Genomic DNA, 17,757 nt, shown 5'->3' with positions numbered 1-17,757 from the left:
CTTGTTATATTCGGGAATATAATGTTTTATAATGCATTTCGCGAAGTTAAAAAATAATATTTTAAAACTAATGGTTGCTATAAGTTCCTACATGCATTAAAAAAAACTAATTAATAAATTCGTCCGACAACTTCTGTTTGGAAAGATTTTCCACGGTAATAAGTTTCCTTTGTGTAAATCCAGGTTATAAGGCGTGGCGTTTTTTGGTCTCTGCAACCCTATGGCAAATAATTTATGTGGTTCATCAAAAGCAGTTTTTTCGTGAAAGAGTAACAAACACTCATACATCCATCAAACAAACTGTCGTATTTATAATATTTGTAAGATTTTAACCGAGATAAACACTGCGCTACGTCTTAAGAGTTTCTCTGTATATTCATCCTGATGCTCTTCTTATTTATTTGTTTATTCTGCTCTGTATATAAGGAATGTTTATCATCCGCATGCAATAAAGACCGGAGTTGTATTTTATTATGTTATTACTTACATTTGTATTTCTATAGTGCTTGTTTAAATGCAGGAATATATGATTATGTAGGTATACATGGACGCTAATTCATTCAAACCAATATAAGTACTTAATGGTGAACGTTAATTAGAGTACAAATTAAGCGAAATCTTTACAACAATAGGTATATTTTTGCCTTATATTGGATTCTTTTTTAAATAATTTTTAGATTAGTTTTACTTATATAGGTAAACATATTTTACAAAAAGGACTAAGTTTAATTTGCTGATGGGTAAAATTTTAATTTTCGTTTCTTATATTCCTTTTATCTCTCCAAATATTTAAACCGACGCGTCTAGTTTCACACGTGGCAACACAATTTTATCTTATTCTGGGCTTCAGGGCTATGTGCTGCAGTAATTAATTAATTCTGTCTGCTCCTGATGGCCGTGATAAGCACAAAGAAAGTGCTGCCATCTGCGTGTTGGTTTTAAACTAAATTACGTGTCGAGGTCTTGCCAATTGACGTTTAGGTACAAAGTAAGAATAATGAAAAAACATGTGGTAACATTGTATTAATATTTTTTTGGTTCAAATAATGTTGTGGGTGTGTTTGCGTTTGCATTTGTCTCACATTCTAGAAGTCATACCACAGCAGTAAATCAAGAATGGTTTTTATTTCTTCATTATTTAGGTAGCAATTATTTTTTACATACCATACAAAGACGGTCTTAACTAAGTTTCCTTGTATCGAAGCTGAATGATTCTTATAATTTGGTATTGTATGTGTTTATTAAATAAGGAAAATATCTTTTATTCTATATACTATTATACATGTATGTATATTAAAATACACTTACGGTTAAAAATTACAAGAATAATTAATTGTTTTATATTCTACGGAATAAATAAGGAATTCATAGAAAAAGAACATAGAGTAATTATATAAGATGAGGCTGTAATTGTATGCAATGACAATACATTCTAGGTAAAACTATTGTTTTATTTATAAAGTCAATGAATATAATATATAGGTATTTATTCATATAATAAAGTTAAATAGGTTTTGCATATTTCTTTGAACTCAATCAACTCAACGAATGCATGATCTCTGGAAATACGGTCTACTAAAAATCGGAATGAATGTAACAATTTTCTTACACAGACGCTACCTTCCTTTATGAAGCGTTATAGGCCAACTAGGATCGAAGAGCGCGACATGAACAAAAACAGACCTATGTACTCAACAGTTAGTATAATTGGCTTGTGAATGATTATGATGATGATATAACCTATCAAACTTCATTTCATAACTTGGGTGCGGAATTATCAGCATGATCGCGAGAGATATTACGAGGCAAAGTAAGTAAGTATAGATCGTAAAGACAGATTGCAGTAAGTCACCAAGATTTTTGCTTAACTTATATTACTCCATGCTGGACAACGGCTACTTCCATTCCTTTCCAATCATGTCAAAAGTTACGAGTGCTAACTTTTATATGCAATTTTATGATCTAAAAATCTAGTGTACCTAGACGTTCATAAATCTACATGACAGAATCCACAGCGTTCACCCCTCACGTGCCATTATTTCGATAGCAAAATTGAAACTAAATATTTGCGGTCGGAATTGAATATTGTAGCGATGACCATTCGTCATTGTCGTTGGAAATTCATTCCATATTAAATGGATCGACACATTTTAATCTCCGCCGTATGTAAATCTGTTTCAGTAGGGAGTAGGGGAATAGTTTAGAATTCACGAACAAGGGAACTACAGAATTCGGGTTTTATTGTTATCGCGCGTGTGGTGCAGTTTTTAGTTGCTTTCACGTCGGATATTGCGGGTTCAATTCCCACAGGAAAGAAATATTCGTATGACTCACTGATAGTTGCTGTTTTTTAGTGTGGTCGTACTTTGCGACTGATGGTTTACGTTTGATAGCACGCTCCTTAGAATAAAACTCAATCATATTTTTCTGAGCTTCATTGATTTGGATAATTCATTTCTATCTGCCCATTTCGATTCGTTGATAAAATTTTGAATAGAGAGCCCAGACTAAGCGTTGTTTAGATTAAGGTATTATTACGAACAAGTTGAATACCTAAATGTGATTCAGCTAAAAATATACATGCTATATGAGGTTGAGTGCATAGTCCATGAGTGACAACCTTTGCATCGTACGATCTTTTAGTCATATACCTAACAAATTGTATCGGAATTCCTCATATATTCTGTGAATTAAACGACTCTCAAAAATACCTATATTTTACGAGGATATTTGTTTTAAAATTTAATTTAGGTGTAAGAATTATGTTCGTCACTTGTTCAGTCACCTGTGAGGCAAGACTTATTTTAAGTCAGTAAGTATTTAATGAATGTTGTGTAGCGTGTTGTCGTGTTGTTGGGCAGAATTGTTGAATTGACGAGATCTCAATATATTAGCTTTGAGGTGATAACCAGTATGTTTGACATAAAGACCGATGGAGTATTTTTATTCTAAGTTTGTGCGAAGTTTCCGATCGACGTTTACCAGAACTATAATGACCTAAGTGCAAAGTACCACATTCCCAAGATTTACTTTTCAAAACTATGACATAATGAAGGACTATTATATACTTTCCAGTACTCATCAACGTCTCACTGCACTGCAAATAATAACATAGATATATAGCACAATGAGTATTCAACAATAGAAGGAAGTAGGCACAAATAAGCAGAATAGATAAACGCATAGAAGTCCTTGAAGTCTTGAAGTCATATTCATAAATATTTTTCATATAAACAAGACAATTAGAAATTTCGACAAATATCTTGATTATATTACTAACGGATATTTATTGTGCAAAAGAAGTTGGATGTATCAAATAATTAACAATAAAAAAACTATTTCTGTCGCATTGCTGGGCAAGGGTCTCCCTCAGACAGTTTTAGAATGAGGAAGTGTACATCACGCTGGCCAAATGCAGGTTATGACGAGGGAAAGCTTAGACCTCGAGTCTACCACGCTAACCTATTGCGGTTTGGGGACCTAGGAATTATCAAGGACAGCTTTAATTAACTTAAGGCATGGAATTTCTATTATGAGGTTTTCCAATGCGTGGCGTTGGTTGTGTTTCCGTTTGATAATGATGTCATAAGTTCGATATATTTATTTCACAATAAATATATCTGCCTCCACACCTAGGAGTATAGTAAGGGTACTGTATGAAAAGGATATATCGAGGATGTATCAAGTTAATATTCTCCAAGTTAATTGAGTGTGTTTAATTGACAAGTGAACTGTACACTACTGTTCCCTTGAAGCACATCGGTGAACAAGTGAGAGAGGATCTCGAAATTATGTCGGTGCTCGGTCGGAGACAAGTCATTCAATATTTGGAGTGAATATTTATTTGAAGTCATTCAAAAATTGATTGCATAACTGTGTACATACGATGTTACAATTCATGTTGTATCATTAGTGTATCCATAGCGGATGCGCAATTTTTTGACAACTTAAAGCTTATCTTTATTATTTATATTTGGTATTAGTAGGATAAATAGGTTAAATAGAGAAATGTTTATGGTTCTAGAGTAAAATTGCAAGTTTTACCATTGTATCACAAGGTGTCATTTTATGGATGATCGGTATCAGTATATTAAATTATTGAGCGAAACTTCATATTGGCGAAACGTGGATATATTGCATACACTTCTGACTACTTCACTTGTAACAGGCGTGATATTAAATGAGGTAAATTACTTTTCTAAATTACAACGTTTTAGGTCGCAATATATTCAATTGTTGTATTTTACTTCGTTTAATTGTTAAATACTGGTAGCATATCTTATATCTATATGTCACGGTAAATACGAAAAGAAGTCATTAAATTCAAATAGGAAAACAGGTATTAAAAGGGCTGAAAGGAAAATAATTCGCTCCGCTTCATGACACATCAAGTGAATTATAATTGAACTTACCCCAGTATTCCATGGGTTTCCCGATGTGGTATAGGAACATACGTCAAAACTATAAAACAATGACCATTTAAGCTTTCTGATAAGCATATAATAACGTACGCTGGTTGCACAATAGTGACTATATTACACAATAAATGTATTTTATGAATTGTGATACAAAACGGCCAGTTTCTAGCTGGTATTCCTTCGAAAAGCCCTAGGAATAACTAATAGACGCAATATTTTTCAAGCTGTTGTGTAATTTTCGAGTTATTTTACTTTGGCAATTCTTATTACTATTACATGCCTTAAATCAATTACCGATCTTTTTAAATTTTTATATCCTGGAAATAGAGTAAATTTGCTATAAAATGTTATCTAAAACAGTTTCTTTTACTTAGAAATAAAGTCATCAATTGTCTTAACGGTCAACATCCACAATATATTTCATTCTCAATAGCATTCAACGAAAATTCCCGTAGAGCTCAATAGTTCGTTTATAGTGTGTATGTTTGGACAATGATCGCACATCGGCCGCTACAGGATTGCTCGCAGAGCCCACGGGGGACCAATGTGGCTGAAATACGGCCTCACATGAGGGGTAGTTACTCGCTACTCGTCGGGAAACTTCGCCCACTAATTAAACTGTATAAGTGATATTTATACGCATTAACCTGTGCTTAGTTTGTGAATTTTGCTCGGTAGTTGCTTAGGTAAAGTTAGGATATTATACGTGTATGTAGGCAATTATGTCTCTCCAAATTTTTGTATAGAGTACTTCTTGAAGTTGATTTACTTTAAGCTCAATTATTGATAGATGTAGGTTTAGCAAAAAAAACGACGTTCTGAAACATTCATCGCTACCTAAATTACAATATAAAATTTGTATTTAATCATTGCCTTTTGTAAACTAGCGGTTAAATCAAGGCGTTTTACAATAATGAATAATTTATTCCCTATGCAGCATCATATATCGTCACCTATTTATATTAAGCACGTCTTACACAAATAATAAATTACTCATGTATTCTCTGCGGCGCAATTCGTATTATCAAAGGTATATTGTACACAATTTTCTGCAGTAAAACTGGACGAGTCATTAAAAGGCAAGTGGTGAATTGAGAGCAAAGTGGCGGTGCGGGTAGTGGCTGGCAAATGAACATTACATCGTCCATTGTCTCTCTAGAACACTAATGAACAACTAACGAACTGAACTGGCACTTTCCGCAGCCTTTCTGCATTGTGGCCGCCGTCTTAACAACCAACAAGAAAAGGGAAAAATTATAAAGACATTTTGTTGTAACATTTTAACATGTGTGCTTTGCAACTTTATTATTCGATATTAACATTTACTTAAATATAATCTTAATTAATTTACAGTCTTTATTTACAGTATAATAATATGTTTGATATTTTTGCGCGGTCTCCTTTATGCTGGAGTTTTAAAAATAAATATTTACAAACTTCACAAAGTAGCCTTTTGTAAAGTATTTTATACATTGAACAATCAATAAGAAAGACAATTAAATAATCTTATTTAAGTTTTTGATAATTACAATTGTACACATTTATTGCTGTTATTTGTTTTTCAATAGTAGCGATTCGTGAGATCAAAAAAGACATTCCCTTGCAATCGGCAGCAAGCAAGATACATCATTTTATAATGTTTGTGTTTACGCAGATTCTTAACAACTTCAAAGGCGTTTCTCCCAAAACACAGAATCATTTGTAATCAGAAGATAAACATTTTTCAACACATTTATTCCGACTACACCAAAAAGACAGTAACGGTAGGCCATTTCGGTTCCTTTTACTTAATGCATAATTTTTCGCTTCGCGGGATAAAGAATATTGTATGGCTAATTGCTATCTCCATTAGCAAAAAGGTATTCCAAAAAATGTGTTGACAAAACTTTGTCGTTAGGCACATAGAGGCGGCTTAATACATTCACAGTACAGTTGAGACTGCATCTCACACTTTGAATGCATTACATGTATTGGATTTTAAGTTCATAAACAAACTGATATATGCCTGTCGGTATTCACTTGACATTATCACATAAATAATAGGGCTGATAAAGGCCGCCGAATCGTCAAACAAGTGTGCTATAAGATAAGCTACTGGATCAGATTTATATTCTCCATACAACGATCTTAGCAACATAATTGGGACATGGCATAGAGCAAACGAAACTAATATAGCAAGAATCATTGTGGCCAGTTTCTTGTCCTTTCTTGTCGGTAGTTTCGGTTTATTTTGGTCTTTTGGCTTTCGAAATGTAGGCGTGAAGAACTGTACAATACTCCTTCCACCAGGGGTTAGAACTACTGGGCTGTTTTGTTTATTTGCATCATCGTCGGTACTGCTCTCGTACACCGAGAGTTCGTTACAAGCGCGACTGGTGTCAGCAACTGATGTATCTGATCCACTGTTACTTAACGTAGGAGGTGGAACACCCCTGGCAATACAGGCAGTTCGTTTCTTTGCTGCCTTTCTCACTGTCCACCAAATACGACCGTAACATACAGAAATAATCAAGTACGGACCAACAAATGCAAGGCAGAGGAAGAATTTCTTTGGACAGATATCATTTTTGTCTGGCAGCATGGTGCATCTTCCTCCTTTAGGCTCCAGGTCGAATCGACCCCATACTTCGAAGTAAGATGGCATGAATAATAAAAATGCCACTGCCCACGTACTAATTAAGGATAGAATTAAAACGTGTTTTTTGTAAATTCTGAAACAATATAGAAACAGTATTAGTATTTTGCAAACATGAGATAAATAGACAAGATAGTATAGAGAATACAATCAAATTATACAATCAAATTATTAATCAAGAAGTCTTTTATACAAGGCTAGCTTAAAATTTACTTTAGTATCTCATTGTATATTAAGTAAAGATAGAATATGAACTAACCTGGCATACATCAGCGGGTGGCAGACCATGATATATCTATTAACGGTGATGGCAACGACAGTGAAGTGTGCGGTCCCATTCAACGCGTACTTCAACAACGGGTACACACTACACATCGTCTTGCCGAATACCCAGTGGCTCGTCAAGTAAGTGGTAGCCGTCATCGGAAGAACGATGGAGCAGAACGTCAGGTTGCAAATGTGCAGGTTTATCACAAATAGTGCCGTGGCATTACGGAACTGAAAATAGTAAAATACGTTTTATGAATACTTAAAAAAGACTGATAAAATCAGACTTATATAAACTTAACAATAACTCTAAAAGTTGAATTTGTACGGATATATTTCCTTATTTTACTTATCTTTTATGACTAGAAATAGATTTGAAACAATTAATGTGTTTGTATATTATCAAAATTATCCTGCTACACGCAAATTAATTAGCATGCAATCAAAATAGTAGGAAAACTAAATATAAACAAACCAACCTTTTTGCAACAGGCGAGGGCAATGATGGTAATTAGATTGCCTGGGATTCCAATAAGCATAAAGATCAGACTAGCAGCGAAGGCGAACTCGAGGAGTGAATCTGGGTAGCCTTTGAACAATACTTCGGCTGCTAGCTCTTCATCAGTTGCGTATACCGTAGTCTCGTTATAAGCCATTGTAAACATTTTTTTAGATCTCACTTTCACTTTTAAAACAGTAATTAGATACAGAATTACTTCTGTAAATCACTTTGTTCTGTCTAACTTTAACCGGCGCAACCGTCACAATTTAGCTATTCTAGTTTACACTTCTTTATAAATTAGCTCGGTTTCTACATTTTTGTCACAATATTAAAATCCGTGTGTGTCCTATGACTATAATTTTAATTATGAACGAGTTTGATTCGTTACGTGAAACCGTATAATACTGAGTGTTTATTGCTATTATTCTGTTTTCCCTAATGCGTCAAGTTGACTGCGGTTAGAGACAGATAACTTTGTTGAAATACGTATTATGACTGCTAATGGGTAAATTTCTGTAAAATTCTTCTCCAAACTAAACGTTTCAGACATAAACAGTTGTTTTTAAGCACTGAAGCCTGATGACTAGTATGTTTTGCTTCGCAAATATAAGTAGTGTACAATATCTAAAGCTAATTTTAAGGCTATAACAAATATCCTCAAATGCATCATCGGTACAAAAATAGGTGTTAACGTTATGAGTATTTACTTAAAATTGATATGGGATATTAACAAGTAAATTATTTAAATGAATAACAAGTATAACTAAGCCTATTAATGGAATATTTCAAAAAGAAAATGTCGTCCTCATCATGTATTTCGTAGTCTTGAACAGATATAAGTACGCTTGCCTATACTCATTTGAAATTATTACATAAATGATAGGGCTGAGAAAGTCTGACGAATCATCAAAAAGACTTGCAAACACACTAGCTATGGGGTTCTGTGTATAATCCGTGTACAACAACTTTGTCATCATGATTGGGAGGTGACACAGCGCAAAAGATACTAATATAGCAACAATCATTGTAGCGAGTTTCTTGTCTTTTTTAGTAGGTAGATACGATCTTTTGTTATCTTTCACTTTAAAAACATGTCTGGAGAACCTTTGGGGACTGTTTCTACCGAGCGATGAAGCAGTAGACTTTTCTGGATCAATTTCATCGTCCTTCATATCATACACCGAAGTTACCGGAGAAACTGTTGCTGATGGGAGCTCCAAAAAAGTTGAAGCAGTCTGACTTTTAGTTGCTCGGGCTGGTCCAGTGTTACTCGTAGGTCTAGTGGTTTGGTTTTGTCTGCACTTTTTGGTTGCCTTTCTTGCCACCCACCATATACGACCATACAATACAGAGATAAATAATACTGGCCCAACGAATGCGAGAGAAATGAAGAGTTCTCTTGGGTTGATGATGTTTGTGTCCCGTACCAAGGTGCAGCCTGCAGTCTTCGGCTCCAAGTCGAATCGACCGAATATCTCGAAGTAGGATGGTAGGAATAAAGCGAAAGCCAGTACCCACGTGCTGATCACGCTTATTATTATATTCCGTCTCGTGTAGATTCTGCAAATAAATAAGTTTGGCATAAAACAGCCGGACTGCTCGGAAAACTATATCTTCCTGGGAATTTCCAAACCATAAACATAAAAGCCCACCTCCCAGGTGATGAATGTATGAAGTACAAATTGGTTCTACGTATTTGATTCACGCTAAATGGAAATAAAATCACAGCATTTACCTGTGGCTACTGATCACGTTTAACTTTTACGTTAATAATATAAAATATGCAAGTTATAAGGATTATGATACACCAGTAGAACCAGAGAACAATTGAAGTACCATATGAAATAAGTATGGAATACTTTATCTCGATAATTCAACTATATTTTCAAGCTTCATTTTACGAAATCAGTTCAATGATTTTTCCGCGAAACCGTAACAGGCAAACAGATATACATATTTATAACATTAGTTTGGATCTATACTAACCTGGCATACTTCATAGGATGGCAGACCATGATATATCTATTAACAGTGATAGCAACAACACTGAGATGAGAGCTGCAGTTCAAGGCGTATTTAATGAACGGGTAAAAACTGCACATAGCCTTGCCGAGTATCCAATGTCTTGAAGAGTAAGTGATCGCTGACATTGGAAGTATGAAACAGCACGTCAGTAGGTTACTGATGTGCAAATTTATTATAAAAATTGCAGTGGCGTTGCGGAACTGAAATTACACACGTGTGATAGTATTAGTCTTGAGAAAGATTATTGTTTAGATAGATCTTACTGGCTTTAAGACCACGATCTGATACCTAGTATTTTAAAGTTCACATTGAATGAAATAAACTATTAGGTATGTTTAGAATATTATTTATTTATATAGTGCTTAAAATGGTTTCAAACATATAACTAACTTTTAATAATTGAATAAATAATATTATAGAACACATATTTTTTAAAGCAATTACTTTTATACAATAAATATTATTTTGTGAACAAGACTATAATATTTTTCTTTGAGCAGATAACTAAACGTACTCATAATATCAAGAATAATAATTTACAACTAAAATAGTAAAGAGTGCTAAACTCACGGGTCTAGGAAAGTCTGATCAACTATCACACTTCAGTTTTGCTTCGCGAGGGCATTAGTTAGGATGCCGTGGTTATGTATGCAAAACTGCTATATATGATGAGATTCATGGTGGTTGTAGCTAACACCACGAATAATCGCGTAGCAGAAATAACTAAATCAGAAATTGAACTTACTTTTTTGCAGCACGCAAGAGCTACAATAGTGACGAAATTCCCTGGTATACCGATGACCATGAAGCTCCATACGCAAGTTGTGGCCAAGATCAGCAGCCATTCTGGATAGTTCTTAAATAATTCTACTGCTGCGAGATCTGCATCAGATTTATACGGAGATACACCCATAACTGCGCTTTGGTTATGATCCATATTGAAATAATATAACCAAGTTATGACGATATTTCATTTAATATGATTATAAAGATTATTTGTATTTAAGATGAGTACTAATATTAAATGACCACTTTCTATAGTTCTTCACTCTATGATAAAAACACTTTATTTTATACGTAAATAATTATATTTAACACATTTCACTCCATGTGTATTCTATTCGAAATTGCACTACTTAATGAGCCACGTAATTATATATCAATAAATTATATTAAATTTAGGTTTTCCTCGTAACTCGGATAAGGTACGCACTTCAATACAGTTAATGTTAGAAATATGCGTACACTGTCACTCAAAAAATACTTAATTTACGTCGAATAAAAGGCGCGCTTAGGATATTTTCGCATATGAAAAAAATACTAATTGTACCTTATACAATTTTATCCTATCTGTGAATCGATCCCGTGATCAGCAGCTAAATACACTGCACCTCGGACTACTGAGTAAGTCAACATATTAACAAAAAGTTGACACGACTCTATTCAATGCTTTATAGGTCGATTTTATACCACTAGCTGATAGCGAAAAAATTTAAAAAAATCTAATCAGCGTCTCCAATGAGCGTCGTTAGGAACTATTTTGGAAATATATTTTAAACGTCAAACTTTCGAAACGCGACAATACCGAATTTAGAGAATCGCGCTACTGAAAATTGAAAGTGCGTAAGGTATAAATGCTATAGCTAATTTAAAGGTTATGACAACTATCCCAAATGCATTACCGTTACTAAAAGCATTATGAGTGTTAACTTAAAACTTTTATACGAAATTAACAAGTAAATAAGTGCATATTTTAAATAATAACAGTATTTTAAATAAGCCTAAAATAAAAGTGAGTACAAAAATCTGTATTTCATGTGCGTAAAAATGTCGTTCTAAACATGTATTTCGTACTTGCAAACAAATGTAAATACGTTTGTCTGTATTCACTTGAGATTATCACATAAATAATAGGGCTGAGAAAGTCGTATGAATTATAGAAGAGACTTGCAAATACACTAGCTATGGGGCTCTGTAAATAATCTTTGTACAATACTTTTGTCATCATAACCGGTAGGTGGCACAGCGCAAAAGAAACGAATATAGCCATAATCATTGTGGCAAGCTTTTTGTCTTTTTTAGTCGGTAGATACGATCTCTTATTATCTTTCACTCGGAACGCATGTCTGGAGAACTTTTTGGGACTGATTCTACCGAGCGTTGAAGCAGTAGATTTTTCTGGATCAATTTCATCGTCCTTCATCTCATAAACTGAAGTTACCGGAGAAACTGTTGATGACGGGGGCTCCAAATAAATGGTTCCAGTCTGACTTTTGGTGGATTGTGCGACTGATCCAGAGTGACTGGTCCCGGCTGGAGCGGCTTGGTTTTGTTTGCATTGTTTGGTTGCTTTTCTTGCTACCCACCAGATACGACCATACAATACAGAGATAAATAATACCGGCCCAACGAATGCGAGAGAAATGAAGTATTGTCTTGGGCTGCGGTTGTTTTCGTCTCGTACCAAAGTGCAACCTGCAGTTCTCGGCTCCAAGTCAAATCGCCCGAATACTTCAAAGTAGGATGGTAGGAATAAAGCGAAAGCCAGTACCCACGTGCAGATCACACTTATTATTATATTCCGTCTTGTGTAGATTCTGCAAATATATAAGTTTGGTATTAGACATTTACTTCAAAACTCCATATGGATATATAAAAATTCGTAATTTTTGTTTTTGCCTGAGAATCAAACCCGACATTTCTGTATAGCTACTACTCTACTCTCGGACGAAGAAGAATAGTTTTATATTTAGTGAAATGGTTTCGAAGACCGGCAGGGCCTGCCTTAAACGCAAAATCTGTCTGGGGACTTCCAAACCAATAACAGCAACAACTATATGAAAATAATTTAGAGTCAGATTAAAAAATATCGGAACTTTTACTAAGATTGCCTATAAACAGACTAATATAAGAATGAATCTCTACTAACCTGGCATAATTCATAGGATGGCAGACCATGATATATCTATTAACAGTGATAGCGATAACAGTCAGATGAGAATTGCAGTTCAAGGAATATTTTATGAACGTGTACATTCTGCACATAGCCTTGCCGAGTATCCAATGTCTAAAAGAGTAAGTGATGGCCGTCGTTGGAAGTATGATACAGCACGTCAATAGATTACTGATGTGCAGGCTTATTATAAAAATTGCTGTGGCGTTGCGGAACTGAAATAATGTAGATTCAGTATTAGTATTTCGAAAGATCTTATATCTACGTCTTGGCTAGTTTGGTAAGAACTGAGAGTTTAGCGCTTAACTACCTAAGTCTTCAACCAGAGTGGGATTAGTTAAGGATAACATTTTAAGTCCTTCTTTCTTTTATTTTTTATTCTTTTCATCACAAAATCTTAGTTTTTTGTTGATACCAGTGATAATTATGTCTAAAGGGGACAGCTTTGGAAACGAAACTTGAGTAGGAACTATAAACTACAACTTACTTTTTTGCAGCACGCAAGAGCTACAATAGTGACGAAATTCCCTGGTATACCGATGACCATGAAGCTCCACACGCAAGTTGTGGCCAAGATCAGCAACCATTCTGGGTAGTTCTTAAATAAATCTACTGCTGCAAAATCTGCATCAGATTTATACGGAGATACACCCATAACTGCGCTTTGGTTATGATCCATATTGAAATAATATAACCAAGTTAGGACGATATTTCATTTAATATGATTATAAAGATTATTTGCATTTAAGATGAATACTAATATGAAATGACCACTTTCTATAGTTCTTCACTCTATGATAAAAACACTTTATTTTATACATAAATAATTATATTTAACACATTTCACTCCATGTGTATTCTATTCGAAATTGCACTACTTAATGAGCCACGTAATTATATATCAATAAATTATATTAAATTTAGGTTTTCCTCATAACTCGGATAAGGTACGCACTTCAATACAGTTAATGTTAGAAATATACGTACACTGTCACTCAAAAAATACTTAATTTACGTCGAATAAAAGGCGCGCTTAGGATATTTTCGCATATGAAAAAAATACTAATTGTACCTTATACAATTTTATCCTATCTGTGAATCGATCCCGTGATCAGCAGCTAAATACACTGCACCTCGGACTACTGAGTAAGTCAACATATTAACAAAAAGTTGACACGACTCTATTCAATGCTTTATAGCTCGATTTTATACCACTAGCTGATAGTGAAAAAATTTAAAAAAATCTAATCAGCGCCTCCAATGAGCGTCGTTAGGAACTATTTTGGAAATATATTTTAAACGTCAAACTTTCGAAACGCGACAATACCGAATTTAGAGAATCGCGCTACTGAAAATTGAAAGTGCGAAAGGTATAAATGCTATTGCTAATTTAAAGGTTATGACAACTATCCCCAAATGCTTTACCGTTATTAAAAGCATTATGAGTATTAACTTAAAACTTTTATACGAAATTAACAAGTAAATAAGTAGATACATATTTTAAATAATAACAGTATTTTAAATAAGCCCAAAATAAAAGTGAGTACAAAAATCTGTATTTCATGTGCGTAAAAATGTCGTTCTAAACATGTATTTCGTACTTGCAAACAAATGTAAATACGTTTGTCTGTATTCACTTGAGATTATCACATAAATAATAGGGCTGAGAAAGTCGTATGAATTATAGAAGAGACTAGCAAACACACTAGCTATGGGGCTCTGTAAATAATCTTTGTACAATACTTTTGTCATCATAACCGGTAGGTGGCACAGCGCAAAAGAAACGAATATAGCCATAATCATTGTGGCAAGCTTTTTGTCTTTTTTAGTCGGTAGATACGATCTCTTATTATCTTTCACTCGGAACGCATGTCTGGAGAACCTTTTGGGACTGATTCTACCGAGCGTTGAAGCAGTAGATTTTTCTGGATCAATTTCATCGTCCTTCATCTCATAAACTGAAGTCACCGGAGAAACTGTTGATGACGGGGGCTCCAAATAAATGGTTCCAGTCTGACTTTTAGTGGTTTGTGCGACTGATCCAGAGTGACTGGTCGCGGCTGGAGCGACTTGGTTTTGTTTGCATTGTTTGGTTGCTTTTCTTGCTACCCACCAGATACGACCATACAATACAGAGATAAATAATACCGGCCCAACGAATGCGAGAGAAATGAAGTATTGTCTTGGGCTGAGGTTGTTTTCGTCTCGTACCAAAGTGCAACCTGCAGTTCTCGGCTCCAAGTCAAATCGCCCGAATACTTCAAAGTAGGATGGTAGGAATAAAGCGAAAGCCAGTACCCACGTGCAGATCACACTTATTATTATATTCCGTCTTGTGTAGATTCTGCAAATATATAAGTTTGGTATTAGACATTTACTTCAAAACTCCATATGGATATATAAAAATTCGTAATTTTTGTTTTTGCCTGAGAATCAAACCCGACATTTCTGTATAGCTACTACTCTACTCTCGGACGAAGAAGAATAGTTTTATATTTAGTGAAATGGTTTCGAAGACCGGCAGGGCCTGCCTTAAACGCAAAATCTGTCTGGGGACATCCAAACCAATAACAGCAACAACTTGGGAACTTAGAGTTATAAAGATAGTGCATCCGCGGAGCTATATGAAAATAATTTCGAGTCAGATTAAAAAATATCGGAACTTTTACTAAGATTGCCTATAAACAGACTAATATAAGAATGAATTTCTACTAACCTGGCATAATTCATAGGATGGCAGACCATGATATATCTATTAACAGTGATAGCGATAACAGTCAGATGAGAATTGCAGTTCAAGGAATATTTTATGAACGTGTACATTCTGCACATAGCCTTGCCGAGTATCCAATGTCTAAAAGAGTAAGTGATGGCCGTCGTTGGAAGTATGATACAGCACGTAAATAGATTACTGATGTGCAGACTTATTATAAAAATTGCTGTGGCGTTGCGGAACTGAAAAAATATGTAGATTTTGTATTAGTATTTTGAAAGATCTTATATCTACGTCTTGGCTTGTTTGGTAAGAATTGCGAGTTTAGCGCTTCACTAGCTAAGTCTTCAACCAGAGTGAGATTAGTTAAGGATAACATTTTAAGTCGTTCTTTGTTTTATTTCAGAAATTCTTTTTATCAGAAAATCTTCGTTTGTTGTTGATACCAGTAATTATTATGTCCAAAGCGGACATCTTTGGAAAAACGTGAGTAGGAAATATGAACTACAACTTACTTTTTTACAGCACGCCAGAGCTACAATAGTGACGAAGTTACCCAATATTCCGATGATCATGAAACTCCATGCACAAGTTGTGGCCAAGATCAGCAGCCATTCTGGGTAGTCCTTAAATAATTCTACTGCAGCGAGATCTTCATCAGATTTATAAGGAGACACACCCATAACTGCGCTTTGATTATTATCCATATTGAAATAATAATCGCGAATATTATAAGCGTTATGTATGTATCTATGTCACACTTTTCCTGAACAATTATTTTTTAATTAGATTGTTTTTAGATGGGTTATATTTTAGTAGCAGAGCACTTTTATTTCACGGTCTTTTTGAAGTCACTTTAACATAACAGCACAATATTTTATATTTAAATAATTTTAATTATATTTTGCGCACAATACACTCCACGTAAAACTTATTCAAAACTGTATTTAATAACGAGACAGGTCAATACAATACGTATCATTAAATTATATTCAAACTAATTTAAATTTTCCCCATAATGCGGATAAATGATGTAGTTATTATATTAGTTGATTTTGTCACACATATTATGTATAAGGAGAGCGTGCGCGATTTTCATAAATATGATGTAATATATTGTGTAATATAGTGTCTGCCAAGCAGATAGAATCGGCTCGACTACCTCTTTTGTGTATGCCACCCATCAAACAAAGCTTCAGGCATAATTAGAGAGAATGTAGAAAATATATAATTCCTAGTAACAAAATAAAATAGATCGGTAGCTAACGAGCTAGGGTTGACTAAGCTAGCTAACGAGAATTTTTGTATAAAAATCTGATCAGCGCCTCTAGCGGGCGCAGTAAGAACAGTTTTTGCAGTACATTTTAAATGTCTAAATTTCGATGCTCGAACGTAACGGTTGTAGAAAATCGAAGTACAGGCAGCAAATATATAATTTTCGAACAATATACGAAAACACTAAAGCCCTAAATACGCAGTTGGGTCGCAATGGGTTTGTGGTAGCTAGTGATAGATTTATCTGTGAAGCAAAAAGAAAACAGATTGCAAAGCTCGCAAGTCCATTCGTATGTATTCGACCGACACACGGATTACAGCGGCGGTGTAACTAGTACAACTCCCGTTAAGCCTTTTGTGTTATACTTGCATTGTGTTTGGAACTCTTTGTGTGAGCAATTTACTGTGATTATGAGATATTATGATGTATTTAGAGGCACTGATAGCCAGCAGCGGTATATGTGTATAGTTGCAATATACCTGCATGCTAAAATAAAGAGAGGAGAGGTAAGTAGTTTATCTAGGGAATTCATAAATGCATGACCGTATAGTCGTTGACCTAGGCGTCTTCAAGATGTGGGGGAAATATGTCGGTACTTTTTATTTTTCTTGAAATGCATTTAATGAGTAGGGAGCTAGCTCTATTAACAAAATATTTGGTTACACTATTACATAACATGGTGTGTGCATGATTAGCACCCACGTTACCACGTTTTACACTACTAGTCCGGGCGTAAGTAGCCCTAGGCTAAAATCAAGAATATGTTAACAGAAATTGGAAAAGCCCAATAGGCCCTTGCTAAATTTTGGAATCAAACTCGTGATCATAAAAACAGTTCGAAACATAGATGCAGTCAACATATCGTGTTTCCATTCACCACTCCGATTAAATTCCCTCTTGCTTATATTCGAAATAACATTCTCCTGATATTTCCAAATAAATATTAATTGCCAGAAATTGAGTTTCGT

At 34.6% G+C, this 17,757-nt stretch overlaps 1 protein-coding gene across 1 annotated transcript; it reads right to left on the bottom strand.

Moving 5' to 3' along the window:
• Nucleotides 1–5,703: 5,703 nt before the first annotated feature.
• LOC142977060 (G-protein coupled receptor moody-like) lies at nt 5,704–9,940 on the bottom strand. The gene is made up of 4 exons (XM_076120749.1): nt 9,809–9,940; nt 7,800–9,382; nt 7,313–7,551; nt 5,704–7,129 (listed from the first exon to the last, which is right to left on the bottom strand). Exons 2-4 carry the CDS (start codon nt 7,983–7,985, stop codon nt 6,364–6,366), a joined length of 1,191 nt encoding a protein of 396 aa, XP_075976864.1. The 5' UTR covers nt 7,986–9,382; nt 9,809–9,940; the 3' UTR covers nt 5,704–6,363.
• Between the last annotated feature and the right edge of the window lie 7,817 nt (nt 9,941–17,757).

The sequence above is a fragment of the Anticarsia gemmatalis genome, chromosome 12 (genome assembly GCF_050436995.1).
Source record: "Anticarsia gemmatalis isolate Benzon Research Colony breed Stoneville strain chromosome 12, ilAntGemm2 primary, whole genome shotgun sequence".
Lineage (NCBI taxonomy): Eukaryota > Metazoa > Arthropoda > Insecta > Lepidoptera > Erebidae > Anticarsia > Anticarsia gemmatalis.
The sequence above is the reverse complement of the archived record's forward strand: the minus strand, read 5'-3'. Positions and strand labels throughout refer to the sequence as shown.

Excerpts from the sequence above, each read along its gene's own strand:
- LOC142977060 (XM_076120749.1), bottom strand. The coding sequence starts at position 7,985 with ATGTTTACAATGGCTTATAACGAGACTACGGTATACGCAACTGATGAA. Across the intron at positions 7,552-7,799 it reads CCCTCGCCTGTTGCAAAAAG|TTCCGTAATGCCACGGCACT; the intron begins GTTGGTTTGTTT and ends TACTATTTTCAG. Across the intron at positions 7,130-7,312 it reads CACCCGCTGATGTATGCCAG|AATTTACAAAAAACACGTTT; the intron begins GTTAGTTCATAT and ends ATATTGTTTCAG.